This window comes from Amia ocellicauda, chromosome 1 (genome assembly GCF_036373705.1).
Source record: "Amia ocellicauda isolate fAmiCal2 chromosome 1, fAmiCal2.hap1, whole genome shotgun sequence".
NCBI classification, from domain to species: domain Eukaryota; kingdom Metazoa; phylum Chordata; class Actinopteri; order Amiiformes; family Amiidae; genus Amia; species Amia ocellicauda.
The window spans coordinates 15,309,888-15,334,529 of NC_089850.1; the positions used below are offsets into that span (position 1 = coordinate 15,309,888).

General features: G+C 37.1%; 1 protein-coding gene across 2 annotated transcripts in view; it reads right to left on the bottom strand.

Moving 5' to 3' along the window:
• The window catches only part of epha7 (eph receptor A7), a 66,419-nt gene that overhangs the window by 19,356 nt on the left and 22,421 nt on the right, over positions 1-24,642 (bottom strand). For both annotated transcript variants that reach the window (XM_066692470.1, XM_066692399.1), the window contains exon 5: positions 19,820-20,155. In XM_066692470.1, coding sequence (XP_066548567.1) covers positions 19,820-20,155 — 336 coding nt within the window. The remainder of the gene's footprint in view (positions 1-19,819; positions 20,156-24,642) is intronic.

The window sequence follows — 24,642 nt, forward strand, 5'->3', positions numbered from 1 at the left end:
AGGTTATTCAATCAATCAGTGGGCTGCACACACAGAGCCGACATGAAAAAGAACTGAAAAGAATTCACTTTTTGTTCCGTGCACTCGGCAGTGGCTCAGTGAGTCAGAAAATAAAATCGCAGATGATGATAGGCCCCAGCTTTGATGAATGTGGGGGAAACTGCTGAAGCTGGCTTGACAAGGCTTTAGCGGCGCCCGTGGCCCAGATTCGGCGTCCAACCCTGGGATGAGCTGAGCCTAAACGCATACCTCCCAAGGAACCACAGCTGCACTAAACATTCAGGAGGTGAGAAGTTAAAAGCAACAAATAAAATGACCCCCTGTTCCTTCTTTAAAGAATGAAGCTGCAGCCATTATGCAAAACAGTCAGACATCAGGTGTTGTAATCTTGATTACACAGTTGAAATGTAAATATTGCACTATAAATATGAATAATCAAATCAAGACTGCTATATATGATATGCTATATCTTCATGTCTGAAATGTATGTTAAAAAACTGCACATTACATTGTTTACTACCACATCCCTTTTTTATCCTTTGGACTAAAATAAAGGCTTTATTGAAGACTTTAGATGTTATACTTGTGTGCAGATCTGTTTTTGGGATACCCTTCATGTAGAACGTATAATTATGGAATATTATAGTTTTGGAATAAAGTTGTCATGATCTAAGGTTGAAACAACCAGCAACAGACATATGGTTTAAAATAGCGTCTGCTCACCAATGCTGGACTTTAAAATATTTACAGGGCAAGTGAAGGGTTCAAAAAAGTCTTGAAAGTAATTAGCTGATATTGACTTATGACCCTGATGTTTGGCTTTGATGTTCCAGTTGAAAGACTAACAATGAATGAATGATAGAGTGCTATAAGAATCCACGTAAGAATTGATAAATTCATATCTGACACATATATAGAGACAACATGAGAGTAACACTAAAATAAACCCTGCAGGTCATTATTCCAGTGCCTTCTCTCTATCTTTTTGGATCTCTTGGAATATAGAAATAAGAAAGAAACTGATTGTGTTTTGGAACTTTTCTCACAACAATATAAAAACAAACTTCCACTGAGTCACATCAATTATGTTCATTTAACAATAAAGCAATTAATCTTACTGCGCCAGGAAAATTTCCTTAAAAATACAATGAAAACTAAAAAAAACAAATTTATAAACGATTAAGCACCTTCCTATTGTTGTACCAAAAAAGTTACAAAAGCTATTTAACCACAGTAGTTTTATTGTTTAACTTCCCTTCACGGTCAAATTCAGCTACAGAGAAAATATTAATTTCTGTCAAACATTGGACACAGTGTGTATACAGGATATACGCCGCAAAACTTGATATCCATATAGATCAAATTATTCTAACCTGGGACGGCAACAATGCCATGTGTTATAATCACAATTGTATTCACTCCGTAACAGATGAAAAAATCAGTGGTCAGGTTTGTTACATAATTGTTTACACAGCGGGGTCCCTACTTATTTAAAATCACTCAACTGTTGTGTGTCAGTATCCAAATTACGGACTGAAGCTGGCAGGCTGTTATCAGTGGCTGTTTACCCACTTCCAGAATTCATCACACACTGCATCAAATCTTCCACCAGCATCGACACACTAGAATAAATACAGTAGAATCTAACAGTAGAATAAATGTATAGTAGCTGGGTTTAATAAAAAAAAATGCAATCTAGTCATATAATCTGTATTGGAACGAGAGCATTTCCCTCCGAAGCTCTGATTCTCCCATGCTCTTCAAACGTCTCCTCCAACTGAAATAATAGAAAACGCTCAGAAACTATCTGAAGCGACAAAGCAGTAACTTGATCCCTGAGTTGATTTGAGTTCAGCGAAAATAATGAGGAACTGTTTTGAAACTTCAAAGTTAGGACAAATGGCATGCATACATAAATTAAAGAGAAGCAAAACATGAATTATTTCCGTAGCAACAACATAGGCCTTTTAAACATTAGATGCTGTCTGGGGTCTGGCCAACTCAAAGCTATTGCATATTAAAACTAATAAAGCTCATATACAATTTTAGTAATTAAAGTAAATTAGGCTGAACTTCCAAATTTAGGCCCAGAAAAAAAGGAAAACTACTACAGAGATGTTGACACAATTGTTGCTCGTTTTCCAAAGCCAAACTATGCTGCCACTGTCAATCTTGTTGAATTGCTGAATCTTATTCATTATCTGCATCACTGAAGAACAACAATGCTGGCTTGCACTGACTTCTGGAAATAGTCTTTAGCCACTGAAATTATGGTGCTCCACTTCAGACGCTGGGACAATCCGGACATAAATTTCAAAAGCAAGGCAACTGCTATTTTTAGGAGAACAAGGTTACGTTGTTAGAAAGGTTTTTAATAAATACATAATGCCAGAAAACCACTATCACATTTTTAATCTTCGTATTTATTACTTTTTCAACTGTGACATTGCAGTTTAATACAATTACGTGCCATGGGATGTACACCTCCCAAAAAACAAATGCTAACCAGATGAGAAAGGGAGGCAGATCTTTTGTTTTCCCGTTGTGAACGGTTCTTCTTTGCTTACCATCTGCTGCCATGACCTTTCGACCAATAAAAAATATATTTTTAACAAAGGGAAAGTTTAAGTTTACAACATTTTTTTTGTATGCAGAGATCTAGACATGTATCTTAGACCCCAAAAAAACGAATAAAACTAAGGTTTTAAAAAAGAATGTCAAAGGGCGGATGAAGCTGAGCAGTTAATACGCCTGGGGTGGCATTATGACTACTTCAGATATTCAGAGCAGCCACCAGCAATACACAAGACTGCAGCCTTCTCGTTTTTAGTTACAGTAACTGTACAGCCTGAGGCAGAAACTCATGGAAACCACTGAATAGAAATCTGTACAGCATTGCAATCCTAAGAACCATGATCCTTCAAGTGCAATGCTTTTTGATCAAAACACAAATCCAAAAATGTAATGCCATTCTGTATTTCCATTGTTATACTGTAATGGTTATGATATGGGGGTTGGTGGGGGTGGGGTACAAAACATCTACAAAAAGTCTACCACAAACACACATTTTGTAATCAACTCCAAAGAGAGAGATAGACAGCTAATAATCCATGTACAATATTATAATTTCAGGCAATGAACGTAGTACTTCTGCTTTTTTAATCCACGTTATTCCTCACGATTCTAAATGTATTTTCAGCATCAGTCATGTTGAACCTGTAGTATTAACATGAGCGGAAACTCAAAAGCATTTAAAGGCTCAGCGAGCCAAGAGGAAGCAATGCACTTCAATAACCGCTTTGCAAATTCACGCGGTATGCGGGAACTCACGGTCGTCTGGGGCCTGGGATTATAAACCTCCATTTACTGTAGAAATACCTCCGTCATCAGGAAGACGATAATATTAATCAGTGTTCATATGCTCTTTAATCACAAGGTTGGATCGAGTCCATACCAGCAAACTCCTGTCCAAACCATAACACAGCCTCTAGCTTTCTCTATAATTGGCACTGAATTGTCTGGTCATAAGCATCCCTTTGATTGCCTCCAGATCCAGACCTAATACCCTGATTGTACAAATGTGCATCCCTATTCCATCCTCCATGCAATGTGGTTTGCATTGATCAGAGTCTGAAAGGGAGAGCACACACTTCGCAGTGCAGAGTCATGTGTGCTCAGGACATAATAAGTACTTCTGTACGGTCCCCAGAATAAAACTCTATTTGAGAATGATTTCCAGTTTACAATACTCCCACCCCCATAGAGCACTGTCTGTGCTGCTTCCAGATTCATGGACACAGTCAACACAGCCCCCCCCCCCCCCCCCCCAAAACACTTTGATGATGATATTATCATGATATTTAGAGAAAGGTGCACATCTGTGCTAATGTGGGCTTGGCGGAGTATAGCAAAACTGGTTTCAAAGGCACAATTTAATAACTGTTTATTCAGTAAACACTCCTGCATTTTGTTGAAGCCAGACAAAATACAAATTAAGTAAAACAGCACTAGCTGAATACACACAAAAGAAATACAATTTATCTTTTTTTCTAGATTACTGAGTTTGCGTTACTGCTCCAGGTGACTTCATACATGTGCACAAGTTAATGTGGCATGATCTGGCAAACAGGTTCACTATTTAAAGGAATGCCATTCCCATCAGGCTATAACCTATGCTGAACTATTACCTAGTCATAATATCATCTGACAACATATCATAATTTGACTTTAAACTCGTATTATATCATTGCTCTTAGCTACAACAATGTATAAAATAGAAATGATTCATGCTTGACTTGATTAACCTGGGAGGCAAACACAGAACAGTCATTGGAATACGTGGAATACGTGGAATGTATCCTTCACCGTGTTTTATAGCTAAAGACCACATATTGGTCTAAGCTGTATCATACAATTTGTGTAAACAGTACAGCATTTCAGCATACCACATGCTTCAGTGAACTATGGCAACCAAATACATGCAACCACATGGAAAAACTAAAACAGCTGGACTCATGTAAAATTCCCGGAATACACAAGGTCATGCTCGGTTATGACACCAAAACACCCACAATTAATAAGAGACAGTCCGGGTAATGTTAGAATTACTAACAGCCCAGTCATAAGTAGCAGTGTCTGATTTTTTTGTTTACTAACACTCTGACAAGTTATACCACGCTCCTCTCACCGAAGGCTACCGTAATTAACATTGTGCAAACTAGCTTAGTCTTTTGGACTTTTTTGGTGTTCTGTAGCCTACTGCGTGTTATTCTGTTGGGTTAGACTTTCCTTTAAAGGAAACGCATTTCTGGATGACAAATTCGATGAAAAGACAAAGGTGTCTTTTAGCCTACACTTATTGTTCACATTCACTTTCAATTTCTCTCCTTTGTACAAACTGTGCGTATTTCTGTGTGTATTGCACTGAAACTATTGTGATCATTTCAAGCCTATACTCTCCAACAAACCTACCCTCTGTGCTAACATTATTATACGTACAAAAAAATCTTCCTTTCATATTTTACGTGAGTTATTGGAAAAAGAAGTTTGTTATGCTGTGCATGTTTAGGCAATGTTGAGCTTTATTACATTAAGGAGAAGATGACCTTTTACAGGATATAACTTAGCATGTAGCTAACTACCACACTGTGGTGAAAAAAGTTTCAGAACCCAGTCAAGGATATCTAAAAAGAAACTGTTATCAACGGTGGTATTTAGTAAGTCACTGCTGTGCAGCTAAATTCAAAGACTTAGAAAAGGCTGATTATCCTGAAGCCAGACAAGAGTGCTTTCTGCCTCCCTGGAAGACGTTGCCGATTTGAAATGTCTGAAACATAAGCCCCGCTGAGTGATACGCTACCTGATAAAACAAAGCCTTCTCTCACAGAACGCAGCCAAACCCAAAACCACGGAGGCTCTCCCCAATCTACAAAGGTAGCCAAGGTACTCTGTGGTCCCATGGATCTATGCTGTGCGATACCGTCATCGCCTGGCGAGATTGGCTTCACTGCGTTTGAACCAGCCCGTAGGGGTCTGTAATGCCTACGCCCCGTGTTAATTACGAGATGAAAAGAAGTTCCATTTTTTGGGTAAATCAGGCACTAATCCTCTATTTAGGAGAAAAAAACGGAAAAAGAAAAGTACATATCTCCCAGCTGGTGGAATGCAGGCATGTGGATTAATAGATATAAGTAGTAATACACTCAGTATGTGATCCCCTCTGACCTCATCAGCAGTACCATATGGAAGTTACTTTCGAAATGTACGTTTCTTGCATACTGTAGCATCGGCTGCTTGTATCTCAACTTCTCCACTGACTCCATTTATTTAGAAAAAGATCTATCAACACAGAGGTCCAGACACTGTATTAGAGCAAGTCAAAGAATAATGTACATGCCCAGAAATGAAAAAGGGAGTAGGTTATTTTTAGCATACTTTACTATTTAATGTATATACTTCTCTGATTAGAGAGCATAATTCATATTATTTTTTTATGCATTTCTACGCCGCGTATCACCAGGCCGAAGGGTTATCAGTACAAATTACCGAGCTCTTGTAAATTCTTAATCTTTTTAATGGTTTATTATTGAATTGCTGCGATAATGTCAGGGGAAAGCGCGTGTTTTACTGTATGGTATTGTCACTGGCTTCAAAAATATGACTTTCTGCTGGAGCATTTATGAAGTGTATTGTAACCCAAATGTGCACAGAATTAAAAAAAAACAAAAAAAAATGTGCTTTGGTTCTCCATTAAGATGCCTTTTGTTAAATCTACACAAACCTTTTAAGGAACACCCATGATGAATGGCTTGTTAGGTTTCAAAGGCAACATTGTGAGCAACATTAGTAGCAAGCAGCACATTTCAATGGGTTTAAAGATTAAAAGTACATGACCAGAGAGGCTGTTTCAATTATGACAATTAAGTAGGTTGTACTGCTTGAAGAATGACCTATTCCTTTGTAATTAATAAATACTGCTTAGTGTAATCAAAACTGTGCTAATAAGTAGTCATTACATTACATTTGTTATAATTGCCCCTATTTACAGAAAAAATATTTTCCAATTTAGGATGAAAGCAAGAGCCCTTTTCAGGCTTTACGGTGAAGTTATTGTAAGTAATTTTAAATGATATACCCGGGGTATGGTGTAATAAAAATCAGTTATGCACAGTTTAAATGAAACACTGCCTCTTCATATATGAAAAGGAGCCAGCGAGAGGAAGGTATTGAAATGCAAGAGGAATAGGAAGGCTTCGTACTGCCTTTGAAGTTGGGAGACTGATTAGAGTTTGGAGCACTGCCAAATGCATGAACTCCAGCTTCAGTTTGTTCAATAGTTGTTGCTTTTAGTTTTTTTCTTTTTTGTTCCCCCCCCTTCCCTAAATAACTAGGTATGAACAGAAGCTGCTGCATAAGGTTTTTTCCATGTATTTGTTGTTTTCCCCCTGACATGTTGTAAGTAAAAGAAAATAATGTGAATTAATCTTTTACAAACGAAAACACGTGCTCCCAGTCAGAAGATTTCTTGGTCTCCACATGGAACTAATCTGTACTGAATGCCTTGAATCAAATTTAATTTTGTTGTCTCTTAAAATGCCTGGCCTAATACAACTGCCATTAATCAAACCGCACAATTAAAAAGCTGTCCTGGCCTGTTCTTTGTTTTGGAGGCTTAGATGTAGAATTGCCTTAATCCTTAGTATTAAACTAAAGAATAGTCCTGGTAGTTTGTGTCCTCAACCCCACCTCCTCTTTATGCCTCGCACAATGTCGGCTCTGGGCACGTGGGTAGGGGGTGGGTGGATGCAAATATTTTCTATTGAAGACCACCACCAAAGAAGTGCATAGCTAACTCTAGGGTTAAGTTATGCTCACTGACCTGCAGCTGTATTAGATTTAGTCGTCGATACATTTCACATCGGCACCAGAGAAATGTCATTAGTTTTTCTCAGCACCGTAAGAATAAGTGAAAGTGTAGTCATTTCCAATAAATAAATATTTAAATTCATGAATGCAAATAAAACAAAAATATACAATAGTATACACTTACAAGTGACAATGTTTCAATTGCATCTTTTTAAGAAGATGATATAAAACAAATAAATTACATATGTGACTTTTACAATCCAGTCATTTACTGTTGTGACAGAATACTGCCAAGCATGATTTGGTCCAGGACTAAGACTGATGAACTGATAGTACTGATCATATAGTATGACTGCTGTCAAAATCTTAGCAAAGATTAATAATGTTCTGCACCGACTTGGGGCACAGACATTATTCTTCGAGGCTGTTCAGATTAAACATTAAGTACATGTTGATTATTTAATGTCACCTTGTATTCCTGACATTGTTTTATTGTATTATAAATGTTACATTTCAAATAGAAGCAATGAAACAAGACATATTCAAACTTTGAAATATGAATAGAATATAAAATACATTTGAAATATTAAGGTTATATAAATATGGCCTGGAAATGGTGTAGGAGAATATTTGCATTGCCACATTTGTAGGGAAAAACATTTTCCGCCAAAGCGTTTGTATGTTTTTACAGCACTGAAGGCATTTTCCTGTACACTGCAGTCTCAGATGAATAAAAATACAATATTTATTTGAACGTTATTAAATTCACTACACCAAGATACATTTCTGAAAGACATTGTACAACACAAAGTGGAAAGTCCTATACAGTACTCAGTTCTGTTCAAATGAGTTCTACCTGCATAAACAGGCAATTTTATGAGGGGAATGTAGGGTCATGTTTAATAAATTACATACTGCACTACACTAAATATTTAGTATCACATGCTTTATGATCTAATATTTTCCTAAAAGGTACCTCACGTTTAAACATATTTTATTTGAAATTGGATGATGCTGTTCTGTAAAAATGTCCTATTAAATGTTTTAGTGGAATTTGTCTCCATTAGTGTGAAGTCATGTACATAAATATTCTACTCAGGATATAAACTTTGAGGTAGTTTAACTGTTTTAAATAAATAAATGAACACTCACACACAAATCCAGTCACACATACATCCTTCAAAATTAGTTAAATAAATAATACAAAAAAAACTTGAATCTTGAAATAAACAGTTCCGCACAAATATATGCTTATGTTGACTTGGATTATTATTTGACTAGCAAATTTACGGGTTTGTTTTTGTTCTTTTAATAGCTCACTTCATCAATTTAAAAATCCTAATCTATCATTATATGCAAAACACATAAGTCTTATAGGGAGGAATTAAAAAAAAAAAAAAACATTCTGCCAACAACAATATGGCCCAAACAATTAATACTACAGGTTTTTTTTTGGCAGCACTATTTGTTCAGCGGTGCTACCAGAGGTTTGAGAAGGATTTAAGAAATTAATTATTTCAGTCTCAGGGGGAAAATAATCTGAACTGTACACACACATGCAGGCAGGCATGCACACACACACACACACACAAACACATGCATATCTATATATATATATATGACTCATTTCAATATCAGAGTTCTATTTTCCATAACAAAAGGATTTGAGAAACCTCAAATACATTTCAAAACAAATGCACATAAGGAAAATTCTGGAATTTCTAATTGCTGTAACACATGTTCATGACATGTTAGTGGAATAGAACAGCTCTCTCTCATTCCCCTATTTAAACACATTTTGTTTGTGTTTGTTCTGCTACCACGGTTACGTCTCAAATACCATTCACAATATATATAAATAAATTGACAAATATTAAAGTGTTAGATTAAGGTGTATAAATAAAAATATATAAATAAATACTGTGAATAATTAAATTGTGTGAGATATGGGCTTTCGTCCAGACATTACGCATCCAACACCAGGTGCCTGAAAATCATGAAGTTCCAAAAATTACATTTAAAAAACAGCAGAAAGCATAATTCGGCTACACGACATATCCATCAAGGGTCTTGTTCTTGGATCTACTTTGGATGCACTGTGACACAGCTTCTGAATATGCCAGTAAATATATCAGTGTCCAACATATAATGAAACTAGCTTATTCTCTTATTTTTAAATTCCTTTATCAACATGTATCTTCATAAACTAAGCCTCTCAATTGCTGATATTGCCATGCAGTTTCAAAGAAGAATAAAGGATATTGATTTGCTATACCTTTTTATTCAGACAACTCTAGTACAAAAAGAAAGAAAAAAAAACTAACTTTGTTGTAGAATGAAATTACAATCCCAAGGCATTTGACAAAGAAGACCTAAAGCAAACAAGATAATCATACATTTAAATAAAATCAATCCACAATTATGTATCTGTTGGGATACCAATATAGATAAAGCGGGGAACATTTCTAAGCAAAGGGACTTTCCGTCACTAAATGGATCCCCAGTGCCCTCAGCAACATCCTTCAGACCAGATGTGTCTCCATCTGCTTCAGAATCATTTCCCATAGTCTCTCTGTGGAAACTATAACCTTTTTACTGTTGTTTTATACTGAATTATTAAAATTTCCCTACCAGATGGCCATCCTACATCCTCTCCACTTTGATAAACTGGTATTAGTTGTAAGCTGATGTAACGCAGAGAGGTGCGACATGCAGCTGAACAAACTTAACAGGTGCGCTCGGCTGAAATGAAGTACGGCTCAGGCTTTCAGGCAGCAGCTTTGCGGTTCACGGGGTTATTGATATTTAGCAGCGGTCTTTTCAGAGGTGCCAACTGCAGCGTTAAAAAAATGTGTTATTAAGCCATCAACGCGATCGTCTTACAAGAGAGAGAAAGTCCGAAGCGCACAAGCAATTACAATTAGCCGAAAGGCCAGATTGCTGATTGTTTATAAGAATTTCAGTCAGGTCTCATCCTCCGTGTTTGTTCTCGAGTTCTGGAGCTCGATTGTGAATCATTTGAGAAGTTGTCAGTGAATTTGTTTTCAGCACATCTCAGATAGCACAATGCAATGTATCCATCTGGTTCACAAGTTTTCAGTCAGCTCCAGATTGCACTGTCCATTGTCAGTCCGTAGTTTGCGACCAAAAATCTATTCCAGACAGAATGACTCAATTCTAAGCTCCAGGACATGACAATTCACACATAAAACACATACAAATGTTCAAGTGGCCATAAAATCTTGACACCTATTTTATGATATGACTAGGCTCTTAATCCTTCATCCTTGAAATGTAACATCTAATCACATGCAAATGCCATATGACTGATAACAGCACACATTTCAGACATTACTATGTACGGAGATCCGCAAATAGTTCTTAAATGAGTAGAAGTGAGAGAAATGCAGATATGCTAATACGGAATACAGTAATGCAACAGGATGCAACGACATTTTCCTCCATCTTGACAAGATCCCATTTAATCTGTTCCCAAGTAATGAAATTCCCATGCACAATTACATATCGACTGTCTACGAGGTTGGTTGCTATGTCAATAATCTCAGGTCAGGATGACAAAGCAAATAATTAGAAAGTTCAAGCATGACACTTGTCCGTCTGGTGACTTTCTGGTACAGCTGCCACATTCAAACCAATAAAATATGTGAATTTCGATATTTTAATCTCTTTACAAATTAGATCCACACATACAACACAAACAATTAATAGAGCCCTGATTATTTGTATCTTATCATTATGATTTGGAAGTTTATTGGGAAGACACTGCTGTGAATGCAGGTGCTTCACGAAACACTATCTCATGAAATTTGAGTGACTGTGCTGCTTTCTGGTAAGTGACAGCTAGTTTTTTTACCTGTCAAACTAGGTAAAATGGTCGGCTCCAGGAATGTTATTGGAAATCCCTCTGCTCCCAGAACAGAGCTGAGGAAATGTATGCCTTTTACTGTGTGAGCGATCAAGGTCTTGAGATAGTGGGGATATATGGGAGCTGACTGTTTAATTCTAGCGACTGCTTGCTCAGATTTTGCCATTATCAAATACCTCCAACATGCATCACTATTTGGGTTTCTTTGCTGTTGTCTTTATTCTGCTCCAGGAAATGAAACACTTTAATACCTTCAGTGCTTTAGACTGATGAAAATATATTCCACATTGTGTCTGCTTTTTTCCGATTCAGAGCATGTGTTCCGAATAAGCAGACCATGGCAGAGTCACAGGTGCTGCAATTCACATGTGCCAGGGACAATATTGTTGCTTTACAATTATTCAACCACAGTAAAAGGAAAAGCCAACACATGTCAAGCTAAAGAGCAACCCAGTTTAATAACAAATTAAATGGCCATAGTAGTACCCAGGTCTTGCTGTGGATGTGCAGAATTCAGTCTTGCTTAGCTCTTAATCAATACAAATCATAGAAATATAAAGCAAATATTTAATTTTAAGTATCCCATGACACTATTAAAAGAAAGACACAGAACTGATAATGTGCCAATTTCAGTTACCAAACTCCACATTGATTAATCAAACAAAAATTTATTAAATCACTCTGGTTCCACCAACACAACTTGAAAAGGTTCCGTGAAAGTGATACGTTACATAGTTTTACTATTCATTGGGTTTAATTAATTACCACATTCAAGAACAACGTCTAAGAGGGCTGATCACAACTTCACATGAGTAAAGATGTAACACAAAATCCAATTTCAGTGCACTAACTACATTGTATTTAACAGTGCGGTAGGACATATGTTCCTTTACAGAACACAGTGAGAATTAAATAAGAATTGTAGACTTGAATACATTTGTATTATTCTAGAATACAATTGAGTGAAAGACACAAATAAGACTAATAATAATAATAAGAACTCCACAACTCCAATTCCAGAGGCCAGGGGCTCCTTCCTTCTGCTACAAGCTTGCTATTAAGAACATTTTTAATTGGCAGGTGGGTCACAATTTAGATTGGGTCAGGACCAACTGACTTTCCAAAGAAAAAGAGGATGCTTTTTGTATGCCATAAAAATAGCTCTAGCGCATGCAGAACATTTAATGAAAAAAATCTCAAATTTATAATCTGTCCTGGTACTCAACACGTTTCTAAAACTTTAAGCAGATGTTTTTCTTGATCGGCACAAAGTGTATTCGCAGTGCACGAGCTGCTAATTAAACAACAGCTGGTTTTAACGCCTGTCATTCGATGTATTTTTGTGGATGTTATTACATAGAGCAAAGCAACCCACATGTGTTAAAGTCAGTGCTTGAATAGTGACCATTGCAGAATCACTGAATTTGTTTTTAGTTATTTAAACTCTTAATAATAATATTTTTTATTTTAATTTTAATATGTCTATTAAATAACAACACAAGATTAGGACATTAAGACTGCATTAAATAAATACATGCATAAAAAGCCATTCATTTAAATATATATACATACATACAATACTCCATATTTCTGGTGCTCTCGCTCCTTTACAAATGTTAACAACTAATCTCATTAGCATTAATCATATTAGAGGTTAGTCATTTATCTTGTTCATAACCTGCAAAATGGTCGGCCACTAGATTCTAGTCCGGGGGCAACTCCTGCAGTTGGTACCTGTCATTCAAGAGAAAGTGATTAAAGGTCTTGTGTGCTTTAAATGAGAATTATTAAAGAGTCTTCCACAGAGAGAGGCAACCCTTCATATATCCGAAGAGTCTCTTTATTTTATAATCTTGGTGTCACGTCTCTAGTTGTGCTGTTGCACTGCAGACCATAGCAACCCAAGAGGCTAGTGTGACAGTATATTCAGTGTGACAATAGGGACCTAAAAAAAAGATATACAGTCTTTCCTACTCTTGTTAAAGAATTCAAATGATATCTGTTTACAACACTAGCTATTCCCAATTAAATCTGAAATTAGGGAAATGTGTTTAATTTACCATTTGCTGCTACAAAACAAGCAACGGTGCCCATTACAATGGGCCACAGTTAGCTATTTCATTAATAAGCAGAACATCTGAAATGCAACATTTACAATTATAATGAAAAAAAAAAAATCAGTGCAGCATTCCATGTCTTACAATCACGACGCGTAATTGTATTTGCGTTAATGAGGATTAGTCAACTATTAAAACCCCGGCGCTCTCGTCTGCATGCGGTTTCTACATTTTGCTTGTAAATTAAAATGGAAGGCTTGGATGGTTTTATGAGACAAATTAGGTGTTGCACAGAATTAAACCAAATATATATATATATATATAAATTAAACCAGTTTCACTATGATGTGATTCCTAGCTGTAATTGAAATAGTACAAATGTCTTCAACAGGAACTGAATTCATAAGGAGAGAAAAACAGTTTGGTAAGAAAGCTTAAGATCTGTGACTGATTTAGGGGAGAAAGTGAAAAGAATTTCAAGATGTTAACATTTCTTCTCAAAAACACATCCTGCTTCATTATTATAGACATCGTTGGATTTGTAGTAGTTTTTCTTTACTTTTCCTTTATGCAAAGAGGTTTGTTTAAAGGCAAGTCTACAGGGCGAATGTAGACCTTAAAAGATGCAAGATGGGACTGTATAAATAACAAACCGAAACATGGTAATTACAAGACGAATACCAATAGAGATACATCCTGGGAATACCTTTGTATTTGTAGCTACACTGGGAATTTTTACGTATGTGTCCTCTCAAATCTGTGTGCTATGGATTGTCTTGAAGATCTCTTTCTCTTTTCCTCTTTGCCTACTGGACAGAGAGAGAAAAAGCTTTACGTCCTGGGTGGATTGAGACCAGGGCATTAGTGCTGTCAGTCTGCTACCTTTCATAAGCACCAGGTGAAGGGAAGGAGGAACAGGGGCAATAGTGAGGCAGTGTTCGCTCAAGCACAGATGATTCTGGGGGATTTAGGGGCTCGTCTGCCAGTAATAAAAGGCTGAAACAGGATACTTGGAGAGATTAATTACCCAGATAGGGCATGATAATGCAATTTAAATGGGAAAGTAATTAAAGTGCACCTTCCATGAAAATTATTCATTGCTGACGGATTGGGTGACAGACAAATCAGAAGGCATTTACAAAAATCTACAGGTTAAGTGCGGAGAGCTTTTTTTTTTCCTTCTGAGACCTCCACAGTTTTCCTGCAGCTGTTGAATTCAGCCTCTCTGCCCAGTTCTCATCAAATGACTGCACGTGGAGAAAGGAAAAAGAGTGGAGGGTTGAGGGGGGGGGTTGAAGAATAGACTCCCAGGTAATGTTAAACCCAGGATGAAGGCAACAAAGGAGGATCTGCTAAACTAGAAAATTACACCACAGGCGAGCGGTCAGCTGGGAATCTTCAGACTCAATCAATCCATACCATTTAATGCCAAGACGGCAAGTGAGACCGCAAAAAAGCAGTAAGTGATAAATCAATAAACTTATCGCTCCCTGGGGTGTTCTGCTTACAAACGTATTGGACAATATCCCTTTTGTAGTGATAAAGTGACGATATAAATTACCAGCCGAGTGTCATGAGAATTGGCTCGTGTGAACATTTTGTTGAATACTTCCTTTCACGCAACTCAGATTCCTTTTCATTAAGCAATTACCGGGCAACTTCAAACATCGTTATTAAGAATACATGTCTATTGTCACAAAAAAAAATGAAATAGAGACTTGTATTATTTCACTTTACCACGATGGATACCGAGATTACATCAACCTGATATTAGCAGCAAGTTTAGTCTATTGAAAGGGGAGGTCTTTTTTTGCCTGTCTGCATCAAAGTAAAATGCTTTACTTTCTCTCAGGCATGTAACAATACTTTTTCCACCTGACAGAAGGGAGCATGGGGAATTGTCAGTTTTCTCCTAGAATATTTCAATAGGCTTACTGGTTGTGCCGATCTCCTTAACAGCAGGAGAACTGTGGGTCTAAGCTTCTAACTGCGGTCCCCATGGAGACTTTGTTTCCAAATAGCTAAGCATTTTTTTTCCAGTCACTGAATAAACCACTGGATAAACCTCCACGGTGCACTATTGAAACACACCTATCCTGAACATTTCTCAACAAACACATACAATATATATATATCTATTTTTGTACTTGGTAAATATATATATGTATTTGCATAATTTCATTTTACAGACTTTATTTATTTACCTGTTTTTTTTATTTACACAAGAACAGTACAATTCTTGTGGTGGCCTTAGATGCATGTATCTAAAGTGAATAGATACATATATATGAAAACACACACACACACACATATATATATATATATATATATATATATATATATATAGTGCACAGATGTAATATTTACTTTAGATATCCTTGTGGGCCAGAAGTGGTACAATACTGATGCTCATTTATATCCCCACCTCAGCCCTGTTATCCCTAATGGAGAGTGGCAACCCCACACCAATTCTGCTCAGCTTTGCAGCATTTGCAACCAATATGTATATTAACTGTATATTACATTCCAGCAGAATGGATGAAGTCAGCATAAAAATCGATTTCCACCACTTCTCATTTTATTTTTATTTTATTATATTGTATCTGCGGCTCACCGTTCATGCCTAAACATCATGCACGAGCCTTTCTTGCAGAATTTTATGCTTATACAGAGGTCCTGTAGTCATTCCCCTAACCGATTCCAATTCTACTTCTGTACTGCTCTCCACAGTGGATTTTCTGGCTCAAAGATATGAATGCTCCCTTGAATAAATATTAAAAGCGCCTCGATAAACTATTCCCACTTACAAGCTTCTGTAAGAATACACAAGCTTGTTTACCAGCATGAAGCCGGAAAGAGGTTTCGGAAAAGTGCCTTTGAGGGCTGCTTTGTAGTGTTGTCTAGTCGTAATTGCAGGCTGATTTACAGGCTCTCAATGAGATTTGTTATGCAAGGCCTCCAGCACTCTGCCAGGAGGTTAGATTAAGGTGGCCATTTATGATTTCTTTTAGGGACTGTGAAAAATCAAGACAGAGAGCCAAAGGGTTAAGAACATGGCTGTTAAAACTCATTAAAAGCACAGTACAGCAATAATGAGGTTATGGAGAACACTGATAATTCACAGCCTTCTTGGAACTAACACAATGTCTTCCTTTTTCATTACACCTCAGCCAGCTTCTATGGTATAATTAGTTGAAGTGTAAAACCCACATCTGCCACCGGATTACCATCTGTATTCACATAATGCGGGTGCCCGTGCTCTTCTGTCAGGGTTTCTGATTAAATTGAAAATTGCTGGTGGATCTTTTTTTTCTTTAACACTTGCCAGAAATCTGACTCTACCCCTCCTGGTAAAGGTTAATCAAAAATATAAGATGAGGTGTAAGGTTTAATAATGTAGTCACTCTCACAAGTGACCCCATGTGGGCCCAGGAAGTGGTCAGTGTTTTAGAAACCAAGACATTCCAATTACAGCTCACTCAGGCGTTTCGGTTCCAGTCTTGGGAAAATGAAACTTTAAAGGTCCAGTGACCGTGGCTGCAGAAGATGAGTTAATACCTTTGCCAGCAAAAAAGAGGTACCTTTCTTCTGCGCTCTTCATCTTCGCAATTGAGCCTCATTGTCACGTTCGGTCTCTTTTTGCGTTTGTTTGATTTTTGTGGTTTTTAATTATAGCGCTTCGGTGTCAGACTTTTTTTGATTTCTCCGCTGCTTCACTCTTAGTTGAAAGTACATCCCATTTAGGACTGTATGTGGTCGAATAAAGCTTTAACACAACAACCAGAAAACAATAAACACAAAAACAGTGCATGCCTATCGAAACCAGGCACTGCTTAAAACACTCAAATGTCAGCCCACATGCCAACACAGTTCTTTGCCAACCACCGTCATTTAGTTAACACCAGCTAATGGCTAAATATTGTTAAAGATTGGTACACTAATTGTCTGTTGTCGACATGCCAGGGATAATTATGAGACCCTTATGCTGAAGCCATGCTAATTGTTTTTCACAGGTCTCCTTCTTGCGTCCTTGCGTCCTTGCCGAGGCAACCCACAACAGACTTATACGTACATCTCTGTCACGTACTGTGTCACTGAACATACATCATCCTATTCAGCTCATCCCAGATTCATTTTGCTGGCTGGCAGCAATTATCTCTTCCTCTGTGTCTGACCTCTTGGCAAATTGAGTGCAGGTTGGTTATGATTTTGTTTTGTTTTGCGGTTTGATACGTTTTGTGTTCACTTTTCTTTCTCGTAAGGGGTTTGTTCGTTACATCTTCGTGTGCTAGTGTGTTCAGTTCTTTATTTATTTATATTTCAAAGGCCACGTTTACCAAAGACTGCTGCTATTTGAAACAGGAGTGTACATATTTTATCAGTAACTCCATTTTCTGTTTTAATCTTGAACTACCCAATTTCATTGACTTACCTAATGACACACAAAAAGGAGGACGTCGGAAATTGAAATACAGACTAGGGCAAGGGCTTCCACAGTTCAGTACAATAACGTACATAATGCTAAAGGTTGTTCTAATCATAGTAGCATGATTATATATAGATATACGCATGCATGGATCCATTCTATTTACAAACAACAATCTTATGAAAGCAATGTTTGGTAATGACTCCATTAACTACATACTTTTAAGAGAATTATGCTTCATGGGTGCTTAAGCATAAAAGAGAAAGCTTGTTTTGTAGAGCCTTAGAAATAATTAAAAAGTTAAAGGTCCAGTATGCCTGAGTCGGGATGTGAAGACGCAGCATTTGAATTATGGTTCGTTCCCCTGAGACTATATGACATGCACTGTTACTTATGATAGTACCAGCAGCAAAGCTTACAAAGCTAATAATGTTTGCCAACATAACTCCGGCACATATATAAGCATTAGTGCAAATTTAATTAGTCAAAAGCAATTTACATACTAATAAAGCCTGCATACAATAACTGCATTTATAACATGGCTTGGGAAAATCGTGACCTGTAATCGTGAACTGTAATACCCAATCTACAGTGCAGATGCCTATACAATACACTTTCCTTATTTTACTTTTTAATTTGTTGTGATTAAGGGTGGTACAACACTCCATACTGTATGGTACCTAAAAAATACTTCCTTGGAAGCTTTATATGAAACCTTTTGCTTTCAGCTTGTTTGGAATTTTTTTTTTTTTTTAAAATAGGTGGGCAACTTTAGAAAAATATAGGCCTGTATCTAGTCACCCTAAAGGTAATCTTGTTTTTCATAGATTGTTCATAAATCCAATCACAACTAGCAAAAATAAACAGAAACAAATGCACAGCCAACTGTTCTGAGGTTTTGCAACCAAACATTACCTACAGCGGAGAGATTTCTACCCACACTGGACAATGATAAAACAAACTTTCTCTTCCTAGCAGACATTTCACACACTGCCGACAGAGAAACCCATTCAAAGCAGGCAGATTAAAGACATACATTTGAATGATCTATTACAAGTTACTTATGTTTATAGAAACTGACAATGTTGTGGTCTGACAGAGCCATATAATTAGATCAATAACAACTGTCTCTCTGTGATGCTATAATATATAATATTAATACAAGTTTAAAAACACCACACTACAATACAACATATGGAGGCTAAAGTCACTCTTTGTACAAAAGTTTAATCTATTTGTTGTAAGATTCACTCTGTGTTTGTTATATTGAACTCATCTTGAAGTAACACCCTCATTTTTATTTTTTCCTCGTAGTTTCTGATCTACATCCTTAGGTCTACAGGCACTCCATTAACTGTGTACAAGCCTAGGCCTAGATCAAATAGAAAATGTGATCTTCCCAAAAATCACAAATTACAAACACACATCCCAATGCAGCGTTAGTCATTGTCAGCTGCCACTTTTCAATTACTCATAAATAAAAACTCAACAGGACACCAGTTTGTAATTTGCGATTCGGGGGAGGTTCTAGTTTTGATTTAGTTTAGACTTTAGAGGTTCAATCCTATACAGCATAACAGAGCAAACCATCATGAACACTCAAAATGTTGTGTAATGCATCAGGTGCTAAAAAACTGAGCATGATGTGAGATAGAAATACATTATTTTAATATATGCCTTGCATTTTCAATGTACTTCATTATAGGGTACACCCCAGAGACCCCAAACAATGTAAATCAGATCAATTTAAAAAAAATATATACAGAGAGAAAGAATGCTGATATTGCTATGTCTCTCGTTGATCCTGTCAAGGATCACTTACCTAAAACCAATATCCCTTACTTGAAGCAATGGTTACATAACACGGGGTTTACAACCCAGAAATCTCTGTGGAAACACCTATTGATCTTCACATTGTATGACAGAACTCGTGCAGAGCATCTAGACACATGAGACTATACATAACCTCTTACATTTTACATGTATGTGATCTGTGTATGTCTGTGTGTGCAGTAGTGCAGCCCTGGAGATTTGCAATACTAGTTAACTGAAGAAGTCTGTGTGAAATCTTCCAAATTGTCTTACCTGCTTGGCCAGTCGCAATACTGACGGCAGCAAAGAGCCTCTGAGTGCGACTGAGGTCTGAGACACCGTTCACAGCCTCGACCTCAAACGTGTAGTTGGCATGCGCCAGCAAGTCCAGGATGGTGACATAGGTATCGACTAATCCAGACTGCTGGGGTACAAATCCAACGTTTGTGCCACAGGGCAGGCACTCCTCCTGTTCCCAGCTACATCTCCTACACACAATCCTGTAGGTGACATCATTGCGGCCTCCGTTGTCGGCAGGAGGGCTCCACTCTAGGCTCACGGTTGTCTGGTTGATGTTGTAAATCAGATTCTGTGGTGCAGACGGGGGTCCTTATACAGAGGAGAAATTAAGAGATGAGCATTGGGAATGGGTGTATTAACTGACAGTTTTACTGGAAAAAAAAAAACATTTGCTATTTGACTAGATTGGGTTCGGAAGGGATTAAAGTTGGTCAGTTTCTAAAAAAGATTGATTGACGGTTTCTGAAGAGAAGAAGCTGTCTGCGGCAATCGATCAATCACACACATTCTAGACCAGATCTGAACCAACACCAACTGCACTTAAAAAACATACTCAAACTTCATATATCTGAGCACTAAGCGGCCTAAAAAAGTCTAAATCTCAGGAGTGAAGTACGTGTGCAGAAATTTAAATGTGAAATTCAAAAGGATGATGTAATTCAGCAAGATTTAATTAATCTCAAAAAGCCCTGATTTTCAAATAGCATTTTTAAACCTGCTCAAAGCGCACACATCTTTCTAATAGAAAAACGACTTAGATTAAAGGGTACATTTATTTTTATGATCCAGATGTTTGTACAGCGAAGTTTATTGCCTGTTTAATATCCTGTTGTGAGTTTTCTTTTTCCAGCGTAGGATTTCCCACACTGCAAATTCATTTTCAGGTCTATTTTTACTAAAACAAGGAATTTGGTTTCCTTTGTGAGTCGTTGGAATGAACGTGAAATAGAAACCATGCACATCTAATTACACAACCAAACACTGAAAGCTAACCGAAATAAGGTAAGTGGTATGGTAAAAATGGTAAAATCCACTCATTTGATAATATTAATGATTTGAACCAACTTTATTTGGCGATCTGTTTAGTTTAATAAATATTTATCTTTAAACTATTCCCATTAAACAAATATATATTTGCAGAGATTTTTGTACATTTTTTAGCCTATATGTTTAATGATGTTGTAATTGCACTCAGAGTTTGTCAGGATAGAAAAATAATTAAATAACCTGATAAATAAGGAACTGAGGAAGGAAGAACACAAGCTGTCAACATGAAAGAGGTGACAGCATCAGGTGCCGAGCATAAACGAGGGGCAGGGTCACAAACAATTAAGTGAAGCCTGCAGCTGTGATGTCTCTATGCATGCACCTCCTCCGAGCACTACGGTCGGCAGAGAACATTAAATTGCAAACATGTCTGTGCATGTATATATACACAGCCAGGAAATACATCCAACATTTAAGAGTTACAAATGTGTCGACGGAGGCAAACGTTGACAGACTGAACTGAATGAGTGCTGGCGACAATAGTTTGTATATCTTCACATCAGATGGATTCGATTAAGTAAAATCAAGGGTTGCAGGGGTGGGTAATGAATGGGTGTAAAAGGCTTAATCAAAGACCACATTTATAACCCGATTTCTAATGTCTGAAAACGAATTCTTATTTCTTTGTTAAAATGTTGTGCTTTTCTGTATTAACTGCAATGGAAAATTGTCCCTGAAGACACCGAGCTTTTGAGTTTTTGAACTTAGACTGATGTCGCACATCGGAAATTGCTTTCATACTTTGTATCTTTGTAAATCAAATCAAGAACTTTGAATGCTAAAATTTGGAATATATATATAATATAATTTTCGTAAAGATGTTTAAGACCACAATCATGAACACATGTAACTTAAGAATGGTATTCCTTGCCATGTATATTTCTTGAGCTTTATTTTGAATGTTTATTTCATGCTACTGCCTTTATAATCAGACCATCATTAAGAAAAAAAATCTAATTCCTCTGTGATATAAGCAAGTACTGTTTTCCTCTTTCTGCTTGAAAAACCACGGGCACTTTGAAAGACTCCAAACAACCTACTAATATATGTGTTTTAAACAAATGCTAAGAATGGAGTGTCTACTAAAATTTAGGCAACTGCAGTAATGGTTATATTTAAAACACTAAAATTACCTTGTTGACACCTGACTTGGGTGTTTTTTTCTGTGCATCATTATCACTAAAAGGCTCATTCAACCTGCAGAGCAAAAGCACCAGAACTTGACTAAGATAAATAGCTTTCTCTTATGTTTTAATTAAGACTCGGCACTAGCTCACAATCAGTTAGGAGGCAGGCTGATAAACCAATAATAACCTAAAAAAGGTTCTCCTTGTTCTCTAAAAGAAGGCAACACCTCCCTCAGATGAATCGTATGCGTGACTTTGTGAAAGCAGTAAGAAATTGAAATAAATAAATAAATACTTGTACACACACACATCTTAACGTGAGAAAAACTGCAATAATTATAAACAGCTTAGTTAACACTAAGGGGGAGTTTTGCTTTTGAATTTTGACTGAAACACAGATTATATGAAACCGATGTCTGCTTGCCGATTTCAGTGGAAAACTCTCACCGAAGCACTTTACCTCAATCTGCCACAAAAATCCCGATCTGAGGCCTTGTACATCAGGGTAAGACTCTTCCGAGAGCATTTCCTTCAAACCTCTCTTCAAAATCCTACCCGGTCCAGTATAAAGTAATAGTGATGTAATCATTGATTCAAGAATAGCGTGTGTTTAATGAAACCACACCAGTTGAATGCTTATAATTCTAATCCTTAATTGCCTTAAACTGTAAGGAAGACATTTTCCACAATTTGACTGTGCCTATTGAGTTTCACTCCCTATAAATGACTCCCTGCTACTGCTGTCTCACTCATACCACTTTCTGTCTATACTGCTGCATGAAGCATTTGCATAACAGCCCCTTTTAAACACACGATCATATTGGTGACAGGTTAAAGGTCATCGCTGAATCCAGATCTCCAGATGGCCATTGGACTGGGCTGACAGAAGCTGCCGATTCCTGCAGTGGAGAAGCAGCTCACATCGCGGAGGCACACTCTGTACTCGGCAGCGATTTCTTTCTTTCAAACTGTCTCCTGCTACTGTGGAAATGTCTCCACCTTTAAAGTCTGCTTTTGACACAATATCTGAAGTGACACATTAGAGCGACCGCAGTTAACTGGAAACTTTGTTAATTAATGAATGTGACTAATCCAATGGCGGACTGTATGAAAATGTCTTCCTACCTAGTTCTCAAACAGTTTAATTCATTCCAACTGTGGATATATGTGTGGGTATTTGTATTCTACCTTGAAATGAAATTATATAAAGTAGGGATTGCATTGTTTCGATTATTTACTTTAAAACGCTATATCAGCATTGAAAAAAAGAGGGCAGCAAATTGCCAAGCAAAGGTCAGTAGTGTGCCTGCCATTAACCCCAGGGGGGCGTCCAGTAACCCGTTGAGATCTGGAAATAGCATGTAAATATCGTGTGCGGAGATCAACCTCCAGGCACGTCCTAATTCTACACATGCCTTCCTACTGCCTAGCAGCTGCTGCCAGAATAGAGAACCTAACAAACATCAGCTTCCTCGGATGCGTGACACCATAGGGTACTCAGAGTGACTCTTTTCAGACTTTATTGCAGCCTGCACAAGTCACAGCTGTTGGATGATTGATAGGGCACCAAAATGTGTCAACATCTCATGTCTCTTTTATGAAAGTGAGGGAGTTCTCAAGCGCTCTGAACCTGACGAGACATTTGGTATATGGCTAATAAAGATGCGGTGATGTATTTCGCGAGATATTTTTAAGGATATCATATGTGTGCCTTTCATAAGACAGTTCATTAATTGTTATTTGTATTATTTCACTACAATAATCATAAATAATCATCAGAATCACCACCATCATCATCTCATTTCAAGTTCCAGGTTACCTTTAATTTTAAAAAATAAAAGAGTATTTCATAAAGGCATTCTTAATCCAAAGTCTCATTAAATGTGTGTCACTGTTTGTCTAGAGCTTTGCATTTTGTGGGTTTTCAAATGCTCATTTAATAAACTGCCAGTCAAACTGTTTCCGAGAATGTAAATTCACATCCAATTATCATTCAGTGCAAGACTGTTCCAGATTCGACAAAAAAACCTTCTATATCCCTAACAACATATGTGGTCACAATAACTTCATCCGGTGATAACTGAGAACAGCAATCTCAATCTAGGAAGCAGCAATACATTCTCTAGAGGCACCTATGACCATTTTTAACACACACACACACACACACACATAAAATATGTATTTTATTTAGATATTCATAATCATATTAAATTGTATTTTAATAGCATGTTTGCTCTGTGGATGTTTAGTCTACAGATATAGAAAGGCTATTAATTTCACTGAGGGCAAGTCTCACACTTTGAATGACTTTATAGCACTGTTATTGACATGGGTGAGTGAAAAGTGAAAGGCAAACTGAAAAACATAAAAGCCCAGTTTAGCGTTGTATGAGTGTGAGGATGCTTTGTCCTTGGTCAATGTGGGAAGCAAATTTAGAACAGTAATGTAACTTATTCGGCTCTGGACAGTAAATCACAGTGTGCAACTATAAAGTAATGGATCTGTCATTCATAAAATTCTTTGAGTGTTTCTCTGATGAATGCAAGACTCATTCCTGCTGATTCGGTGGCACTGGGTACCAATTAATTCAAAATGCTTGGATTTGGCAGTATGTCTATTATG